Source organism: Poecilia reticulata, linkage group LG22 (genome assembly GCF_000633615.1).
Source record: "Poecilia reticulata strain Guanapo linkage group LG22, Guppy_female_1.0+MT, whole genome shotgun sequence".
In the NCBI taxonomy this organism is placed as follows: domain Eukaryota; kingdom Metazoa; phylum Chordata; class Actinopteri; order Cyprinodontiformes; family Poeciliidae; genus Poecilia; species Poecilia reticulata.
Window position 1 is genome coordinate 23,297,301 of NC_024352.1, and position 21,223 is coordinate 23,318,523.

A 21,223-nucleotide genomic window follows, 5' to 3' on the forward strand; every position below is an offset into this window, starting at 1 on the left:
CACACACATCCGAGTCTTAAGATGAGACGTTAATGATCTTCCTAATAATCCCCCATCCCCCTCCCCTCATCTCATGTTATGTTAATGATTATCATTATTGTGATAACTAAAAAACATCTTGAAGAACGTGTGATTGTGCGTCATTGCTGTGCCAGGCACCAAAAACAGTGATAATAAGATTAATAACAACAAGCAGTGTGTTACACTTATTAAAAGTACTTATTTATTGTCGCTGTTCTTATTACATCTTAAAACTTATTACCTTAAAGTTTTACCACGTAATTTAGCTGAATACAACTTCAGATCCAAAGAAGAAGACTGCGGAGCGGCGGCTCCATTCATGACTGGCAGCTCCTCTCAGCCAATCAGATCTCCGAGCGCCTCTGCGCCTCTCCGCTCCGATTGGTTCTTGAGGGAGGGCGGGCCGTCTGCCAGAGAGGGGAGTGTGCGTCGGGGTGAATGGATGACGTCGGGAGGCTGGCGCCAGCATGTCTGGGACTGGCGCGTTAGATCAACACAGCTGGGCCGGGATAGGACACACAGCTGGCTCAGGCCTGCATTCCTCCACAAAACAGGATTGTGAGAAAAGGGGAAAATAAGACCCAAATAGGAGCAGAACGGGACGTGCTTCGGTGTAAACTCAAAGGGGGCAACATATAAATCTGCTCCAAAGCAACATTTATGACAGTTTCACTCAGAGGGTGGCAGACTTTATCATCTGAAAAGTCCTGATAATATATGGAAATGAATTCTTAATAAGCAACAACGAGGCAGAAGATGCTTATAATGCAAGATGATAACAGGAAACTGACTGAAACTGATTGCTTCTTCCAAATTACATAACTTGATTTGTGTTGAAACAAGCTGGTTTCACTGACCCTTTGCCCATATTACATCAGTTTGGGGTCATTTAGTCCGAAAATCTTTTAAATACACACTGTCTGTCTGTCTGTCTGTCTGTCTGTCTGTCTGTCTGTCTGTCTGTCTGTCTATCTATCTATCTGTCTGTCTGTCTGTCTGTCTGTCTGTCTGTCTGTCTGTCTGTCTGTCTGTCTGTCTGTCTATCTATCTATCTATCTATCTATCTATCTATCTATCTNCTATCTATCTATCTATCTATCTATCTATCTATCTATCTATCTATCTATCTATCTATCTATCTATCTATCTATCTATCTATCTATCTATCTATCTAAACATGCAGTAAACCTTCAGGCAGCACTACATTTGTTGAAACTAGTCAGAAGCAGGGGATCGTGTTATTTACTTTGTAATTTTATCCATATCAAATAAAGAAAGCACCTGAAGAAGATCGCTAACACACAGAGTGACAAACCCCTTCAGGCATCTCATCCAAATTTCCTCATTCCTGCTACTCCAGCCACTAGGTACGTTCAACCAATCAGCGCGCACCTCTTTTTCGCGCTCGCCAATCACAACGCCATGCGAAAAGTGGGCGGTACGTAGGCGTCCGCGACGTATAAAAACGTTACAGTACGCCGCTGTCACATCTCTGTAGCCGATCTGAACGCGAACCCGAAGGAAAGTACCCGAAACTCACAGCGAGGACAACCAGCCGCGGCGTCTCCCCATCGCTTTATCGTCCCAGCATGAAGGCCATCAGTCCCGTCCGCTCGGTGAGGAGCTGCTACAAGGCCGTGTGCTGCATCTCGGAGCAGAGCCTGGCCATCGGCCGGAATAAACACCCGTGCGTGGATGAGTCTGTGAGCGCGCTGTGCGACATGAACGACTGCTACTCCAAGCTGAAGGAGCTGGTGTGCATCCCGCAGAACAAGTCGGTGAGCCAGGTGGAGATCCTCCAGCACGTCATCGACTACATCTTCGACCTGCAGATCGCGCTGGAGGCGGAGGACGCGTCTGCGCCGGAGATGGTTTTATCCATAAAGGTGAGGGTTAGATGGAGGAGGTGGGGGGCTGCAGGGTGGGCTGGTGCTTCTCATGCAACATCCCCAACAAAACGCACATGGAGTCTCAGTGTGGATCTTAAGCCTCTGTTTGCACAGGACGGAGCTTTTCTCTGCTTCTGTTCTATTTTAAACTGTTTGTGGTCCAGAGGCCGATAGTGATCTTTTGTGATTACACCTCATCGCTGACATCTAAGCTATTCTTGTATCAGTTTGTCACATGCTGCCAGCTGCTAAAACTCTTTGTTTTCTTTCTGCTTCTCATTCAGGCTGCGGACATCACTCGCAATTTCTCCAAAGAAGAAGAACGATTGTGCCATTAGGATGTGGATGGAACAATACTGGTACGCATCATACACCTCCGTAAAGAAACGTGTTTTAAATAAATCCGTCGTATGGGAGCACGAGTTGTGTTTTTAAACGAACTGTGTGCTAAAAGAACATTCAATGTGCAGCCAATTAAACAGGCCAGTGAACGTGGAGCGGATTCATTGCTATCTGCCTGGGGTTAATGAAAGTTCCATGCTAGGCGCCAGTCTGTCTGCTCCGCTCTGCAGGGAGGGAGGGAGAGAGGGTGGGAGGCAGAGATCTGACTTCACTTTTCTTCCTTTCTCTCCATGCAGGTGCAGGGAAACACATGTCTCCACTTCACTCCGGGCAAGAGGACAAGAGGGGCAAAAAAAATAAGAAAGAAAGAAAGAAGAAGGAAAGGGGGGGGATAGGTATTTGGAAAAGAGGGAGAAGACAGAAGAGGAGGCGGAGGGTTTAAAGACAGAGGAAAGAAGAAAACATTGAACTGTTTCTGGGATGAGTGGGGATCAACAGCAGCAGTGCATGAGCGAGAAAACAGAGACTCATTCTTTGGCTCCTGGACAGACAAAATCAACACACCAAAGCAGAGGAATTGGAAACTGAAAGCGATGTTTATGTCTTCCCTTCATAAATGCAGTTTCTTTTAGAAGAAGTGAAATATTTATCCTTTTTTTCTTTTTTTTTTTTTTACATTTTTAATGCATTCCAAACATCACTTACCATCTGAAATGATCTGCACCAAGACCTCACCTCACTTAAGACCCTCCCCCCCCCAACCCCTAAAACAGACTGTTTGTCTGTTAAAGCATGTGTACATATCTGCTGTGGGTTTGTAAGATGTGAGTCATTTTGGATGTTTTTTTTTGTTGTTTTTATTTTTTAACGGGACTTTTAGCTGATATATTCTAAACTCTATACTAGAGTTTATTATAAACGTTTGTAGGGATTGTCTTATTTCTACAGACAACCTGCTGTGAGTTTCATAAACTCTTTATTTTAAAGTTTAATTTGTATCTATGTTATGAAATAAAAAAAAAAATGATGTGAAACAGTTTGTGTGGCGTATTTAAGCGTTTAAAAAATGAATGAGTCGTCTCTTTAGTAGATTCCAGTGACGCTGATGTGACTTCTGGGCCTTGAATGACAACGAAGGGCTGATATAACAGGATGTGTTCAGATGAATCTTGAGGTCGGGTGGTTGGAAATCAAGCAAAGGGAGTTTCCTGTGAATGCTTTTTATTTTTCCATTGAAGGAGTAACGGCCAGCGTCAGCAGCTTCTAACGTGGTGAAGATGACGAGATAGCTCCTTACGCCACAAAATAGCAAAAAAAGAAAAAAGTGTCCCCTTGTGTGACCTTGCAGGTGTAAAACAGGTTTCAATCAAAAAAGAAAAAAAAAGTGTGGTGAGAACTTTATTTCTTGCAGTGAATGCTTAAAGTTTTATTTTAAAAATTATTTGTGCAAAGTTTTGTGCATATAGTCTTATAAATTATCACTACATGTGAGATTTCTAATAGATCTCAAGATCTTAGCAGCATGATCCGCTCCAGAGAATGATCTGACTTTGAAAACAACTGAATTTGAAAGTCGAGGCTCTAACCTCAGTGTGACCTCTGAATAATTACACAGAAGAGCAGATTTTATGCTCATACTATTTTTACACGCTTACAAACCTATAAAAAAGACAAAAAAAATGTCACTGAAAACATGAACACGATGACCTACTTCTTACCTTTACTCTACTTGCCGTTAACAAAGCTACAGCTCCCTCTAGTGGTAATTAGAAGCTATTGTCTAAATTCTTTATCAAGCAAGTCACATTTCTGCTGCATAAATAAACATTTTTTACTATTAGGTTTTTATTTATTTAAAGTTATTAATCTGTTTTTAAACATCTGGCTAAATTTGAAGAAAATTAAGAGAATTGGTTGACTTTTTAAAAACATTTTCTACCACCTCACAACTGTCAAAGAGCAAAAACTGAATTTTCTAAAATATGTTTTTGTTTTCTTTTTTAATCTAGAATCTCAAGTTCTTCAAATAAAATAAAGACTTGGACGAAGTTGTTGGTCCCCCTGTGTAATTACATTATAGCACCACCAGCTCAAACTGAAAAGATATATATATATATATATATATATATATATATAATTTATAATTTTTAGGACTTTTTTATCAAAATAAAATAATTATAAAAATGATAAAGCTTTGTTTGTAAGTGAGCGAACATACAGAATCTGCAGGGGATCAAAAATGTGTTTTCCTCACAGGGTTTGAGGTTTCCTTCAGGCTGTACAGCAGCTTTGTTGCATGAGATCCTGGAGATGTTGCATACATCAGAGGAATGTCAAAAATAGATGTTTGGCAGAGGATTTCAGAATGAAATATATAACAGAGTTTTATAAAGTGCTGTACGTTTAAAGGAAACCAGGTTTGAATACATTTCTAATTAAATTTAACTGAAATTATATCAGTTGATTACTGCAAATAAGACTGACTTTCATATAATAATAATAATTTTTGAAAATTCTATATTAGTTAGATGTATAAATTTATATTTAAATCTTGAATTCATAAATTAAATTGTGTTACTACATTATATTTATATGGTTAGTTATTTAATTATTCCTGTCACGTAGTTTCTGGTCAAAATTAATTAAACTGCCACTGTGGCTCATGAAAAACATCCCAACATTTTATCGTTACAGAAAGGTAATTTCTGATCTATGATATTGAAAAAAGCGATGGTCCCACACACACTGACTCAGATCAGTAAGGGTTCAGTGGAATGACTTTGTAATAAATTCAGCAACCCAAATTCACTGAAGAAATAGAAAAATACTCACAGATGCTTTTGGCCTATAAAATAAGCATGTTTTCTAGCAAAACTGTTTAATTACCATAAGCATTAATACACATGTACCTATTTTACTATTTTAATTAAGGACATATTTAAGCAATGGTTTATGTTTATTATTACTATATATATAGATTCAAAACCTCTTTCCTTATTTTTTCAATGCTGGTGGTAAAAAATGGTCTTTCTCAATATCTTGAAATAGTTTCATAATCATGAGGAACTTTTAACCAACCCAAGGAAAGCAATTCCTCAAAAGCACACTAGAGGGAGCAGTGACACAATCTTAGGCTGCGGTTTACTGTGTGAATGAAAATGAAGACATTTATTTGATGTACTTCTCACTTTTTTATCAGTCAGTAAAAACCTGTGGTAAAAGTTTACAGCACAAGATGGGAGTGTTGGACAAGAATGCACCAAAATGAGCCAGGCTGAGATCTACTGAATGTGAACACATGAAACTGACCACAGATCAGATGTGGTCACAGATCTTATGCTCGATGGCATAAGATCATTTCCTGCAGGGAAGAGCGAGTAAACCAGATGTTCTTCAGGCAGTTCAAATATAATTTTGCTTTAGATTCAGAGAAAGTAGTTTTTACATGTTCATAAACCAGTTACTCTCATTATATATGAAAAAAATATTTGCTTTCATGTCCATTGAAAAATTTTACCAGACAAAAGAAGCAAAGAGATTCCTGTATGTTTGTCAGGGTTAAGATTTCATAATAACCAACATCAAAGTTAAGACTTAAATCACTGATTATAAGTAAAACCAGTTGGTGATAAACAAAACTAAGAATTTATTTCACTATGTATCACACTAATGTTTGCCTGCTAATGATTAAATATGCAAAACTACTGGTAAAAGGGGGAATGTTTTATACGGAGGCTGTTTATCAGTCAGATAATTACCTCATCAGCCTGCGATTAAGTTCAACAAAGGCCTTCCAACGACCTACTGATTTGATTCAAGCACGTTGAAGCATTGACACATCCGGCCATCCGACTACAGTTAGAGACTCCTGGTTTAGATGCACAAAGCAAAGCAGACAATGCAAACAGAAATATTCATTCCAGCCAAACATGACAGTTTGATCAGATCTATTTGAGCCAGGAAAGAATCATGATGGCCTCTCTGGTTTCTTCAGTTCAGAGGAGGAGGCATCATGAGATGCTAATCAACCAATCAAGAAGAGACTGAGTGTCACATTAGACACCAAATAAAAAGAGATTTCAAATTTTTTACGTTTTTCTCATTCTGCTACTTTCTTCTTCTCCAGTTATCGCTTTTTTGCCGTTATTTCAACTGTTAACTTTGTTTCCTCTCAGTTTTTTTTAAGATCTTTCTGAATAAGATCATTCATGTAAGAGAAACTTTTACACTGAGGTATTCAGACAAAACCTGAAAGCATAACAATGTCAAAGCAACAACAATCAAATGTTTTGGTTATGTCTTTGTGTGCTGACATCCCCTCTAGTGGTTTAAAGTTCATTTTAAGTTTAATTCACCCAAGTCCAGATATAATTTAACAACATGTGTGTATGCCACCTTTTTTTGGTGGATCACTTCAGTTTATGCAATTTGAAAAAGAAAGTAAAATCCCAAGTCTGTAGATTTCACAACACAGGAACTTTTCACCAGTTTGCCTTATGAAAGATGAAGAAACAGAGAATGAAGATAAAATAAGATCTCTTTATTTTATACAGTGTCTGATTCCTTTTCACTGTTGTAAGTCTTGTTTCTTCACTGACTGTCAGTCAAGGCTTGATTGCTAATAAGCTAAACACACAAACAAAACATATTTCTGAAAACGTTTACATACATATTTTTTTCTAAATTTCAACCCTGATCCAGCCATGACAATAGTCCTGCTGTGGTAGTGAGTTTACTTTGTCTTGGCCAGTGGGGGTCAGGTCATGTGGTTGGGTTTGGTCGCTGTGAATGGGGGTGCAGTGTTTTCTTTCAATATCTCTTGTGAGCCAATAAGCAAGAGTTCAGCTGACTGAGTTATCATTTACAGACTGCCCTCTGCATCTCCGCTTAGCTACACCCACTTTATTACAGGGAAATGTGAAGTAGAGTATGAAGAGTAATCATTTAAAAAAATTATGTGGGGATTTTGTTGTTAGATGTCCTCACTCAAAAGATGCTTGTTTGAAAGATAATAAAGTTTAACAAAAAGATAGAAAATTGCAACATAAGAACAGAAGAAAATCAAACGAAGCTGTAAATATGTTATTACAACACTTTAACACTCTTTCTTCTATCAAAGGTAATAAACGGCCATATGAAGCACAATAACTCAACATAGTCCAGTGAACAATTAAATCCTTTTAATTTCATCAAGAATTAGGTAATTTCCATAATTTATTGTAATACATTTCCAATCTTTAAATCTTTACATACTATTATAAAGATGTATTTCTTAAAAGCTCGTTTATCATGGCTTTAATGATGCACATATAGTTAATATAACACTTTTATTGTCTTCAGCCAGCCTAACAATAAACAGCCTGGTGTCAAACTGATGCTACTGTCCCTTTAAGAGCTCCAGCTCCAGCCCTGCACAACTGTTTCATACAAAAGTGACAAGCCGAGCGTGCCGCCAGCCAATCAGAGGCGAGATCTAACCGCGGGAGATCTGAATTTCGCGGGATCGAGTTTGGCGCTAAAAAGACTCTTCTTCTGTTGTATGGTGAGTGCTGCTGTGCGCTGTACGGACAGTAGGCTTGGATTGGTTCCGATTCAGAGACAGACTCGCTAACCTGGATCCGAACTCATAGAATCCTGACAACATTTGTTCCCCTTTTTACTGCTGGATTTTTAAATGTGTTTGTTTATTTAGGGAGCCGCTTTTATTGACTGGTAAGGGAACTTTTCTTTAAACTATTCTGCAGAACAAAGGATCATAACATTGAGTGCAATCTAAATATCCTAATAATATAAGAAATCACGCTCATTCTGCATGTTTACGTTTCATATTGATCATACTGTCAGATTGTTGTTCAGCATTTCATTTCTGTGCTCGGCTCACGACAAGCTTCTCCCTCCGCTGCACCAATCCGGTTAAATTTAGTTTACTCAGGAAAATGATGCGGATGCCGAGAGGCGTCTCTCCCGCACCGGTCCGGCCGGCCGCGGGGCTCTCCTGCGCCCAGCAGAAGATGAAGGTTTTGTCCGGCGGCGGAGGGAAGACCGAGCTGTTCTGCAGCGGACTGTCCAGCCCGCCGATGAGCTCGGTACCGGTCGGATATTTCACCCAGATCGGCAACACGACAGCGGCCGAACAAAGAGCCAACAGTCTGTACTCGACCCCCCACGGACCGGACGCGAAGCCCATCAGATCATCCTCCGGGCGCCTGCCGGTACGCACTCGCACTTTCTCCACGAACACAATGTTTTACTCACGGTTTGATAAGTGCTGCTGTGGGAGGAATAATTCTGAATTTGCATTGGCATCCATGTTTTAAGCAGGACGCTCTGTTCTGACGCGATAAGCCACAGAGGGGCCTCTATGCTGCTGCACTGCTGCTGCTGCTGCTGCTGCGGTGCATGAATGTTTGCTCTCTTTCCTGTAAAGATCGGGGACATCTTTCTACCAGTAACCCAGCTGTAGCTGGAGGAGACCAGACGCCATGCTTGTATTGATGCTTTGGATGAGAAAGAGGAAAAAAGGGGGTGGGGGGGGTGGGGGGGGTTGTTGGAAGGATTTGGGGCCCCTTTTCTTGTGGAAAAAGTAGGATGAGTGGCCCCCTCTGTGATGCGCAGACAGTGCAGAGGGGGGTGTTGGAGCCCAAAACAGTTTTTGAACACTTGGTTTTGGTGATTCTGCCCAGAGACAGCTGCTCCATCTGCTCCAGTCATTAGCCTCCACACAACCTGTAGAACCTGTTCATGCAACTGAAGCTGGTGGAGGTCATAACTGAACAACGGCTGTCCTGGAGGAGGAAGCCATTTTTCTGTTTCCATACTGGGAAACGGCGGAAATGAGATTCCCATGGTCTGATTACCTAGAGGTGAAATATCACACATTTACTGTATTTAAATGGTCTAAAACAAAAATATCTAACATGATCTTTATTGTTTAAAATAGAAAAGCATACCAAGCTACTTAATAGTTTTATCTAAATCTGATTTTTTTTGTTGGTAGGGGTGGGTGTTTAGCAGAATTTTGTTTTATTACGTTAAATGTCAGTTATTGATAACAGAGGGGAAAACAAACAAACCTGACAGCATGACTGGAAATGTTATTTTTAAAATTCTCTCTAATAGCTCCGTGTCTCTTGATGCTCCATGGAGCATTCATATCAGTAAATTCAAAAATATGATTAAATGCAGTTCCTGTGTGCAGGTTAGTGAAATAAATCACACTTTTTTTATAAAGGTGTGATTAGTCCTTTTGTTGTTCAATGTTTTTTAGAGTAACATCTGAAGTAGAATGAGTTGATGTTCTCTGGTTAATCATGTAGGGCTATCTGTTAAAGTAGAGCCTGACGTTGTCTGCTGACAAAGCTTTCCTCTTCTTTCCAACTATTCTGTTTAAATCAGGGTTACCTCAAACAGTTCCTCCTCTCTGATTGTTCGTTATGACGGGAAAAAGTTCCAAAGAGCCGCATTTGTCTTTCTTGTAACTGAGGAAAACGTGTTGTATTCATTTTTCAGACAGCTTATCAGCAGTGTGCAGCAATAGGTAGGGGAAGGAGGAGTGCTACATCACTGTGTGTTCCATCCAGGTGGAGAAAACTCATGTTTTCTAGGCTCTCATTAAAAGTACAAATCATTTACTCTTACCTGAACTGTTATCTATTGGTCAGCAACAGGTGGGGGAGGGGACAGTGCATCACTCTATGCTGAAAGTGTAACTTTTATGCCTTGATATAGCTGTCCCGTCCCTAATCTGCACATAAAAGCAGTGTGTTAACACGTTGAAGGAATTTAGGAAAAGTATTGATAATTATTATAATATCTGCTTTTGACTGTAAGATTTTGTGCTCCACCAGGGTTAGGGGTTAAAGTGTGGGCAGGTCTTTAAATCTCATTTAACCCCCTGCCTCCTCTAATATTCCCTACAAGAGGATTATAAGGATAGTGGGAGACAAACTACCACCTGGCTCTTCGTGTGCCTGCGTTCCTAGATTTGTGCATCACGGTGCAGAAATTTTACGCCTCCTTCTCTAATCCGATATTAGAACCGGGTCATGTGACAGATATTTTCATTTAAACCAACCCTGGATGTGACGTGTGGACACACAGTAATCCACACGCTGAAACTGGGAGACATGGATCTAATATCTGCCCACATTATGTTCCTGAAGTGAAATATGGACTAAGCTTTGTATCACAATATGTTAATGTATTTATTAACAGCAACAATAATAAGTATTACAATTTTTTTAAGTTAAAACTGAGCCTCGTGTACAAATTTTAAAATAAAAGCATTATCAGCATGTCACAAAAGCCTCTTCATCACAGCTATAAATTAGAAGTGCAGCTCTGAAGCTAAGCTGTATTGCATTCAGTTATGTTTTAAAATGTTAATACAGCAACAAGAAAACAAAAAGTTCAAACAACAAAACTACAAAGCCCTGAATCATATGATCAGTTTATAGGGTTCACAGAAGTGATCGTATAGAGTTTAATGTTATTATAAAAAAGATGTCTGATTCTTCCCCTGGTTAAAGAATCTAAAAGTAGTTTTTTGTTGTTGTTAAATGGTCTTCTGCACTCTTTAGTAAAGTGAGAAAACACCATTTGTCGAGGGAAAAGCACGTTGGCATTTAGCTCTGGGTGGGGCACGGACTGAAACATGTCTGACTTGTTCATGGGGGTTCGGCCTGACTACTCACCCTGTATGATGCGTTCCTTACAATGGATGTTAAATGTATTCAAACAAAACACATTTGTTAATTTAGAATATTTTTCAGTTGCAGATTACATATTTTATTGTTCTCAAAGACAATTTTGTGAGATCACAGAGTCTCTGATGTTGCAGCTTTTATGGTTGTTGATGATTACAGGAAATGTTGCCTATTGGTGCACGGCTCACTTCCTTTAACATAAACTACAGAATAACCACTGCTTTTAAAGTTTCAGGGCAGGTAAACCGGATGCTAAAGCAAAGCAAATGTGTCTGCAAAGCAGTCCTGGTGCATGAAGCTGACATGAAGCTTGTTCTTAAGAACGGGTCGGTTTTTAATCCCTCACCTGTACCTGCAGAGACCTCTGGTTTACTTATTAGTCATGTTGACTGGAGTAATCGTGAGCACGTGAGGTTCAACCCGGGTGTGTTGACTGTTGATAATGTTGTGACATGCTGTGAATGTGTTACAGTGTTCGGTCCTTTCAGAGTTCACGGCCGTCTGTTCGCCATCCACTTAACTGCAGAATTCAGAGTAGGGGGTTTCTTATGGGGACTTACCTCCCTTGAGGTACTCAGAGTGATGCCTGGGTGTGACATTTACCATCCCACCACCTGTATGCTCGTGCTCTTCCGATCATTTGCTTTGTTTTACCACACCCTGAGGCAAGCCCTGGAGCCTTCTGCTCTCTGCAGGGAGAGCTTTGCATTTCAAAGCAGCCTACTCCCCCTCCCCCATTAGCAACCCAAATGGGTCAACTCACCCTTTACCTGTTGACGCTAAACAGCAGGATTTATTCCTCTTTCGCTATCCGGCATTTGAGGCTCCAGATATTTCCAGGCGTACTGTAACTCGCCCTGAATTAGTTGGAATCTGAGTCCTGTGCAGCCTGACCAACTGGGTTTGTTGGTTTGAGGCCTCCACTTCACTAGATTAGCTTGGGAATTTCACAACAGCAGCAGGAACTCGGTGCTTGTGTGTTTCTAGAGTAAGGTTATAGCAAATACGTCAGAAGATATATCACTCAACGAGGAGATAACACAGAGCCAATAAAACGAGTCAAACAAGTAAGTGCATTTTATTTATATAGCTACTTTCAAGATAAAGTCCACATGGTGCCTCGTGGTAAAACAACAGAAAGGAGGCAAAGATAAATATGTCAAGTTATAAAATAAAGTTGATAAAAAGCAAAATATACTGTAAAATTAGGCAAAGAAAGTGATTTTGAGAGGCTGCTACTGCAAGGGCTCTGTCGCTTTTAGCCTTCATTTTTAGTCCAGATGAATGTAAGTTTGGATCCAAGTGGTTCCGATATCGGGCCAGAGAACATTGGAAATGTATGAAGGAGTGTCATCATGCTGTTAAAGTGGCTTTCCTGTAAGAGTCCACATGCCGTATTTTCTGTGAGGTACGATAACCAATACCTTGGTTCTGAGCTGTACGCCACGGGTTGGTGTGGTTCGGTACGCCCGTTGGTCCGATTCCAGTGTAGAAACACCTTATAGAACCGACCTGTACCGCACCATTCCAGGACCCGCTTCAGCTGTAGGTCCAAAGGACAATGGTACAGTACGGCTAGGGTGGAGCTGCTGGTGCGTCATCCACTTTTTTTTAAAGTGGATGTCCCTCATGCTTGACGCAAGCATGAGGTAAGTAGTAGGTTATGTTTGTCGTCACACGAGTGAGATGACATGGTAGCCATTTGGGCGGTAGAAAGGCTCTCCTGAATCCGCTGGCGAACCGAACCGCACCGACCCGTACCGACCCATACCGACCCGTACCGACCCATACCGACGCATACCGACCCGTACTGACCCATACCGACCGTACCGACGCATACCGACCCGTACCGACCCATACCGACGCATACCGACCCGTACTGACCCATACCGACCGTACCGACGCATACCAACCCGTACCGAACTGCTCATTGGAAACGAGGCATGAGGGTCTGACCAAAAACATTTATTTACCCCTCATGAAATGTAAAGTGTCTCATAGGGACGAGTCACTAGAAAAATCCCTCATGCAAAAAAGGAGGTGCTAATTTCCCCACCCTTAAACACACACACACACACACACACACACACACACACACACACACACACTCTCACAGCTTCACAGCTGCAGTGTGAAACCGTTGGTCCCTTTCCTACAACCCCTCAGCATGTCTGTCTTTGACTGGAACTGTTGCATTTTTTAAAAAATGCAACAGTTTTTTGCTTGTTACTCAGAGAGTAACAAGCAGGTTGAGCAGGAGGAAATCAGGATTTGTATCAAACTGACATCAATCTTACATAAAGGTTTTGCTGGTTGCTGCCCTGCTGGGGTTGTTTAGTTTGGTTCTGGCTGGCTGTGTGGTTCAGGGATTTGAGGTCACCCTTCAGCGGCGCCTTGGCTGGCCGCCCCGCTCCAGATGTCGCCAGGCGACAGGTGGACACGTCAGGGAAGCGCGTTCGGACAACGGCGCGTTCTGTTGTCTCATCTCTCTCATGAGCACAGCTGCCCACACGTGGTTGAGGACTCACATTCTGTCACATATGAAAAAAGATGTTGTGCAATTATATATTCTAGTACCGAAATCAGTCACCTGGTGTGTATTGTGGTGACAAAGAGATCTTTGTTGTTGGTAGTTAGGTGGGAGAATAAACAGTGAGGTGAGGACCCAGACAGATGGAACAGATTAACTGGTGGTTTCAGGGACTGAGCTGAAATCCCACACCTCACTGGTCCTGTCACTACTGTTTTCTGTGAGGCTGCACAGCGTGACTGGGCCAATGATTACTGATTGACGCACTTCCACATCCACAGTGAAGGTTTATTGGTCTCCTTTATTCTCATTTGAAGGCTGTTGTCGATTTGCACAACAGAAGAATCTTTCAGGAGAGATTCTTTGCACTTTCACTTTTGTTGTGAGTGGCTCAGAAGTAATACTCCAATAAAGTTGTTTAGTCGAGGTTAAGATTACAAAGTAGAGATGCAGCAGGTGATCAGTCAGCGATCTGATTCAAACTGTTTGACTCTGATTAGTGACCAGCCGGTTAAATACAAGAATGGCTGGAAAATATTCAATTTTGATACTTTTGCTGAAAATTTCATTACAGGTTTTTCCTACCACTAAACACAAACTCTAACATTCAGCCACTAAATACACAGAGTCTGTGTTGCCAGTAAGGGCAGTCAAAGTTTATCCAATTGGCAAATTTAGTATCAACATGCACAGCATGGATTAGGGCTGCACAATATAATGCAATATCACATCGAGTGCAGTAACTGTTGGTTAATATATTCCAAATGTTATAAACCTGCATTTTTCATGCAAATGTAATATTTGTCCATCCATAATGTTTATAACTGTGTATTTCAGTTGTTCATAACAACAAAAATACCTTAATATGCATTAATACTCTGTCTTAACACCACAGGAATAATACCTCCAGTCTTCATTATCAGCTTTGCAAACACCAGGCAATAACATTCAAAGTAACATTGAATCAAAGCATGTCAGCTTCCCAAACTGCATTTTCTTTTGAATATTTTAGAGACAAATTTTCCACATGCTTTTATTTTGGAGCTTTTTTATTCACAATGGCTTTACGTAGGAAAAAAACCGACAAATTATAAAGGCAAAAATGAAGGAACCGAACAAGGAAAAGTGTGATTATAAAAAAAACAGAACAGATGAGATTTATTTGAAAGATGGAAGACAGATTAGTGTTGATGGTGAGCTGGTGATGCTTGAGGCAGAGCAATGTAACAAATGGAAAAGGAGCAAAAAATAAAAATGAGTTATTAAAACTGAAGTTAGCTTAAACTTAAATTTAACTTAAACAACTTATATAAAATTTTAAAAATACAAACATAGTAATTGCTATTAAAGAGCAGTGAGACTATAAACATAATTAAATGTTGGTAAGGCTAAACTGGGAATAAAAAATCTTAATATTTAACATTGACTTCACACAGACTTTGTGGTTGTGGGAACAGTAAAGAGCTTAGGAAGCATGAATGAGGTTTAAAAGTCAGCTAGCTGAGCAACAATTATAGTCTTTAGTGCTGATTTGGAAAAGAAAATCTGAATCTGAAGAAATGTTTGATGGGTGCACATCTACTCCAAAGAAATGTGTGATTCTGATTGAAACTAGATGCTTTGGCATGTTTGTGCATCCTGTGTGTGAGCGGAGGGTTTGTGCAGCGTCAGGCTGAGGGACGGGGCTCAGCGAGAGTCTGGGAGGTCAGTGAGGGATTCCAGAGACCTGCTGGCACTTAGGAGGAGCTGGGTCAAGAAGCAATCACCCCTCCCCAAAGCTTTCTGACCTCCACACAATGGGCCCCACTTCATGCTTGGGAACTAGTGAGGGGAGCACTTTGTTGGTGTTCCTGAGGGCTGTTGGCACATTTACGACTCTTAACAAAACCCTATTTAGTCCCTTTTCTTTGCTTTTGTTTCATGGTCTAGATCTACTCATTACATTAAGCCAAATAGACGTATTTAAACGTTGAGGACGGGGCATTTTTGTCCGCAGACGACCTTTCCAGAGTTTTGTTGTTTTAAATTTTATTTTCTAACGTGCACAAAATCTTTTCTGTGCAGGCGAAAAGGAAGCTGGACCTGGAGGACCCTCTTTACCTGCCAGAGTTTCGCACACCAAAAGGGAAATGCAGCGTCGCAGCAGGACTACCAAGCCCACGAAGTGAGTCAGCCTCATGGAGCAAATCAGGACAGAGCGCTGCCTACATCAGCAGTAGGTTCATTTAGACCTGTTCAAGTTCATTGGACCATTTTTTGTATAATTTTTGGATTGAATAATGTCTTATTATTCTTACTGGCTTGTGTTTTAAGCAGATCAAAGCGGGAAAGTTTCACTCGCATGCAGAACTAATCACTAACCAAACTTCCTGTGTCTGTGTGCAAACCAGACTGCAGAATGAGCCTCATGTAGCACCTTATAGCTCCATGTTGGCTAAACCAGCAATCAGTTAAATTAAAAATGAACTGATGGACATAAATGAGTTAGGAGAAGTTCGAATGATCAGGTGAAAATGTCATATTTTGGTTTCCTAAATGGTAATTATTTTATATGAATTCCTTAAGCTCCAAAGTCTCCAGGCGAGCGGACGCGGTACGACACTTCGCTGGGCCTGCTGACCAAGAAGTTTGTGGGACTGATCGCAGAATCTGCTGATGGAGTTCTGGACCTTAACTGGGCCACTGAAGTTCTGGAGGTCCAGAAGAGGCGGATCTATGACATCACCAACGTCCTGGAAGGCGTGCAGCTCATCCGAAAGAAATCCAAAAACAACATCCAGTGGCTGTAAGTGTGAATGCAGAGCTGAAAGTGCACTGCAGCTAAAATGTGTGTGTTTTTTTGTAGTTGTAGAAATGGGTCACTAAGTTCTAAAGTGTGACGTTCTTCACAAACATCCAGAGTCGTCCAAAAGTGTTCAGGCCATTTCAACTTTTCAAACTTTTGTCACGTCACAGGTTTGTGATGTGACAAAGGTTTGTGGTTACAATGGGAGAAAACTACTTTACTCACTTATTCTGTAAAATAAGTGAAACCTAAATGCATGTCGACATTAACTGGGCTGATGTTACTGTAAGTGATGTTGCACCATTGATTCTTGCACAAGTGGAGCTTCAGGCTGGCTCAGACATTTTCTGTTGAAACCAAAGTTTCTGTTTCCCCATTGTGAAACATCAACTGAAATGGATGCCAGGAAAAATAATTTACAGTACCAGCAGTTTTACATGAGAACAGAACAAAAAACTTCAGTTGAATTCAAACTGTTTTCAGAAGCAATGTAATTTAATCAAACAGTAAGTAAACTTTCTTTACATGTCACCTGGTTGCATGTCAGAAACCACAAAGTGCTTTACGAAACATAAGAAGCACAAAACAAAACAAAACAAAAGAAGAGATAAAACACTTTCATCCTGTTTGACTTTTCAGTCTGTTAGGATGTGTTAAAGTAGACCAGCCTGTTTATGTTCCTGTTTTTTCCGTGTGTGTTTTTCAGGATGGGGAATGTTTTTGAAGGCGGCGTTGCTGGAGGGGAAAAGGCCTTTGCTCTGAGGAGAGAGCTGGGGGATCTGGAGAGAGCGGAGCGGTCTCTGGATGACCTGATCCAGTCCAGCACCACTCAGCTCAAACAGCTCACAGAGTTCAAAGACAGCCAGAGATATCCTTTCCACAAAGCTCCATCATGTTTATCATATGTGTCCAGTCACGCACACACACACACACACTCACCTTTTATTGCTACTGTTGCCCTTGACGCACCGCTGCACTCTGGGATACGTGACGTACCAGGACATCCGCTCCATCGGCAGCCTCCGAGACCAGACGGTGATCGCAGTCAAAGCTCCGGCTGAGACCAAGCTGGAGGTGCCGGAGACTGCTGGGGTGAGACTGAATATGAGACTCTAACGACCTCCATCCGACCTCCAGTGCACGTTAGTGTAAATGTAACATGTTGATTGTTGGTTTTCCTTTGTCTCCTTGCAGCAGGGCTCATTACAGATCTATTTAAAGAGCAGGAACGGGCCTATAGAGGTGTACCTGTGTCCTGAGGAAGGGCTTGAAGATGCCAGCCCTGTTAAGAGCGCAGTCACCCCTAAGAAGGAAGACCTGAAGAAACCGGTGACGACCACGGGAACGCCGCAGAGCCAGGCTGTCAAAGACGAGCCTGTTGAAGGTGGGTCAGGGTGCTGGCATCATTTCTGCTCCTCTTCAACTTTCATAATGACATAATGACCATTTTCAGACAAAATATGAACATAATTCCTGTTCATTCAGACAGATGTAGACAGCTTTATGTGTCACTATTCACATCTTTCAATAAAAAATCAAAACAAATGTATGGACCTGCTTCTCTTTGGAACATTTTGATTTGCCAGCACTTTTTAAACAAGAAAATGGTTTACTCTGCCAGAAAATGTTTTCAGCCTTTTGGCTTTCATTCAAAGCATCCAGACCAACTCAGAAAAGATTAATCAGACAGAAACTCAACCTTCTGCCGTGGACGACTCAGTCCTCAGACTTAAACCCTGCAGAAACCTGGATGACAGAAAAAGGGTCCAGAACTCTGGACAGTCCAGAGAGATGCTGAGAGGAACGGTTAAACCTGTCGCAATAATCAATTAGTTAATTAATTAATGGCATGATGAATTAAAATGAGCTAAAACATTTCCAGTCTAATGATTAATATTGTTTGTTGAAGGGTAATTTTGCTTGCAGAGACTTCATAATCCATTTTTATGATTTCAGCTGTGTGATTTATTTTATGTATTTATATTTATTTCCTTTTTTGTATTGTTTTTGGTTGTTGTGTTTTTATTTTGAATATTTAAAATGTCTTCTAGTTCTAGTGTGAAATGTTCTATGCTGCTATTATTATTATTATTATTATGAGTTTAAGATGGTTTCAAAATGACAATATTATTGTTTATCTCAATAATTTCTGGGACAATTTATTGCCCGGTAAACTTTATTGTGACAGACCCAGGAATGGTCTCAACCTTGAGATGTTACAGAACCAAACCAGGAGCCGTTTGGTTCTGTAACCAAAACATATAAAAGGGGAATGTTTCAACTGGTAACAATCATTTCCCCAAATGTCTTTAAATCAAAGGGTGGATGTTTTATTTTTTTCCCCAATATAACATTTTGCTAGTAGAGTGAAATGAGGATTTATTTTAAGTCGTTTTTACCAGTGCAGTCTGAATCTGTAGCTGTATTTCCGTTATTATGCAAAACTTTGTCAATATTTTTGTTAATGTTGAAAAAAACACAACTTTGCAATTACCATGTTTTCATTATAAAAGAAATCCAACAAAATTCACATGTGAATAAGTTTGTTCACCCATTAAGTCATTAAAAAAGCTGTGCCATGATTCTCCAACTACTTCCTGTCGTCTTCTTCATGGTTTGCACCAATGGCAGCGCCCGGTTGGTGATCATGTGACTTGTGGTGCATTTCCGTTGCGGTTTTGTTAAATCAAATCAATTTTGACACGGCCAAAAAAACCCACCTCATCCTAGCAGCAGAGCGTTTTTTTTTTTTAAATGGTGTTTTTCCATTAAGCAAATTTATTTTCAAAAGTCGAATTGCCCCATTATGTGGTCATTGGAAACGTAGCTTGTGACATCTGCAGCTGCCACAGCTTCATATAGAAATCAAGTTTATCACTTATTTCATCTGCAGGTTTTCAGTAAAGTTCCTTTGTTCTGAGACTAATCACCTTTGCTTCCTGCGTTTTATCTCCGTTTTCCTCGCAGTGAGCATATCCACTTCATCTCCTTCTCCAGCTTCAGCCCCCTCCTCAGCCGCTGCCTCTGCTCCCTCTCTTCTCGACGTGGAGGGGCTGCTGGGTTTGCCTCCCAGTCTGCTCCAGATCACAGAGGACCAGCTGCCCGGCGCCTCCTTCACCACAGACCCCAGCACTCCCTTCGTCAGCTTCTCTCCACCGTTAGACCACAGCGACTACCTCTGGAGCCTGGAGGACAGCGAAGGGGTGTCGGATTTCTTCGACACCTACGATCTTGGAGATTTACTGAAGAGCTGAGGAAGATTGGGCAATGATTTAAGAAAAACAAAATGTGTGAAATATTTAAAGCAATGCCTGATTGGGGAAAATTATATTACACTATGAAGCCATTGCTTGTTTTTATTACTTTTGAGCCATTGTTGGTTTTACAGTCAAAACCATTTGGACTAGTTGTGGCGTGACTGAGCGGGCATGAAGTCAGAGTTGTAAAATGCAGGGATGTTTGTGGGTTTGTAGGAACATTTCCAGGTTGTGCTGAGGAGATTAGAAACTATCGGATCAAAAGAGGAGCAGCTTTTGGTGCATAACATTTCATGTGGAGAAAATGTGATGCATGTTCATTGTGACCAACTCAGGGTTTTCTTTTACTCCAAAGCCTACAAGGATTTGACCTGTAGGGGGCAGCCTCGTATTATGTCAGCTTTAAATCTGGTTCAGCTTTACAGGATTTAATCACTGGATAAAAGTAAGCTATAGTTGCATGGGGTTCTGATTCAGGTGTTTTTTTAAAAATGTCTTTTCACCTGTATCAGAAAAAGCTGTGATGAAGTCCAGCCTCTGTCTCAGTTCTTATAAAGATGTCTGTGAAATTTGTGCAGAGACATTGGACCCACTGTATCTGATGTTTCTGTCCCATCAGCTTCACTTTTCCCTGTTTGACATTTAATATCGGGTTCTGTGTGTCCGGCGCCAAACGGTGTCGACTGTTTGATGATGGAAATGATGGCCCCTGTTGAGAAGCAATCACTGACTCTCTGGTTTGGCAGCTTTGATTCTAATCTGGTACCTCCCCTGTTAATCTGACTCTGACTGCAGATGTCATAAAATATTTCTGTATTTAGTAGTTAAAGACCATTATTGTATTTCCAAGGAAATAATTTGAAATCAATTAAAAATAGCACCTGTGTTACAGGTGAGGTGGGATTGGGGGTTCATTATTATTATTATTAATATTATTATTATTTTTGTAAGTGTTCTAGAGATTTAAATATTTGATTTTTTTTGCTGAAGTTTATTATTTTTTGGCTTTCCCTCTAGACTGCAGAGATAAGCTACCTGTCCTGTCCTAACAAAACTTGAAAATTGTGTTTGTGTGTTTGGCAGATTGGTAAATGGGTGTCATGGTGTGTTTGCGTGTGAGTTTTTTATTAAATAGAATAGAGGATATAATTTGAAGATTTGTAGAATTCATTTTTTTCCAATGAGCATTATTCTTTTTGGTATTTGTACATAAATCTGCTTGTATTTATACCATGTTTTCAGGATTTATTGACTGTTTTATAAGACATGCAGCACTTATTATTTTTTTATATTGTGTGTTCTGTTTTGGAGTTGTTGAATAAATACTTTGTTTACAACTGAGTGAGTTTATTTCAACAAAATAGCCTCTAAACCACCTTAAAATTAAGTTATCTTGTGTTTTAAAATTACAGGTTCACCCCAATAAATTGAAACGTAAATTTATTTCAACTGATTTTTTGGAAAGCTGAGTTATGCTTCTTTATCCCCGCCCTAGATCGATGGACAGTAACACCTTTAGAATTGAAATATTATTAAAACAAAGCATTTCTAACAACATAAAGTTGGCTGTGAGATCTTAAAAAGTTATTCTGTGATATAAGGAATTTAGAAAACAGATGAGAAACAGTCTGGGAAAGTGTTGAGGATTTCATTTGACCTCCATTAGATCTCAAACAAAGATGGGATGATGCTGC

The 21,223-nt window shown here is 40.5% G+C and overlaps 2 protein-coding genes across 6 annotated transcripts; both read left to right on the forward strand.

Annotated features, from left to right (window-relative positions):
• The first annotated feature begins 1,492 nt into the window (after window positions 1-1,492).
• On the forward strand, window positions 1,493-3,288 carry id3 (inhibitor of DNA binding 3). The gene is made up of 3 exons (XM_008399959.2): window positions 1,493-1,907; window positions 2,195-2,269; window positions 2,549-3,288. Exons 1-2 carry the CDS (start codon window positions 1,611-1,613, stop codon window positions 2,246-2,248), a joined length of 351 nt encoding a protein of 116 aa, XP_008398181.1. The 5' UTR covers window positions 1,493-1,610; the 3' UTR covers window positions 2,249-2,269; window positions 2,549-3,288.
• A 4,294-nt stretch (window positions 3,289-7,582) lies between these two features.
• On the forward strand, window positions 7,583-20,860 carry e2f2 (E2F transcription factor 2). Of its 5 annotated transcripts, none has more exons than XM_017302382.1 (8): window positions 7,585-7,964; window positions 8,176-8,464; window positions 15,552-15,702; window positions 16,053-16,272; window positions 16,979-17,140; window positions 17,250-17,364; window positions 17,467-17,656; window positions 19,240-20,860. In XM_017302382.1, the coding sequence occupies exons 2-8, from the start codon at window positions 8,189-8,191 to the stop codon at window positions 19,524-19,526; spliced, it is 1,401 nt and encodes a 466-aa protein (XP_017157871.1). In that variant the 5' UTR covers window positions 7,585-7,964; window positions 8,176-8,188; the 3' UTR covers window positions 19,527-20,860. The 5 variants fall into 5 exon arrangements, with proteins under 5 accessions (XP_008398178.1, XP_017157871.1, XP_008398180.1 ...); XM_008399955.2 differs by having other exon boundaries at window positions 7,777-7,794; XM_008399956.2 differs by having other exon boundaries at window positions 7,583-8,464; window positions 17,470-17,656.
• The last annotated feature ends 363 nt before the right edge of the window (window positions 20,861-21,223 follow it).

Coding starts and splice junctions, on each gene's coding strand:
- e2f2 (XM_017302382.1), top strand. CDS start 8,189: ATGATGCGGATGCCGAGAGGCGTCTCTCCCGCACCGGTCCGGCCGGCC. Junction 15,703..16,052: donor GAGCGCTGCCTACATCAGCA/GTAGGTTCATTT, acceptor GAATTCCTTAAG/CTCCAAAGTCTCCAGGCGAG. Junction 17,141..17,249: donor GAGTTCAAAGACAGCCAGAG/ATATCCTTTCCA, acceptor GCACCGCTGCAC/TCTGGGATACGTGACGTACC.
- id3 (XM_008399959.2), top strand. CDS start 1,611: ATGAAGGCCATCAGTCCCGTCCGCTCGGTGAGGAGCTGCTACAAGGCC. Junction 1,908..2,194: donor AGATGGTTTTATCCATAAAG/GTGAGGGTTAGA, acceptor CTTCTCATTCAG/GCTGCGGACATCACTCGCAA.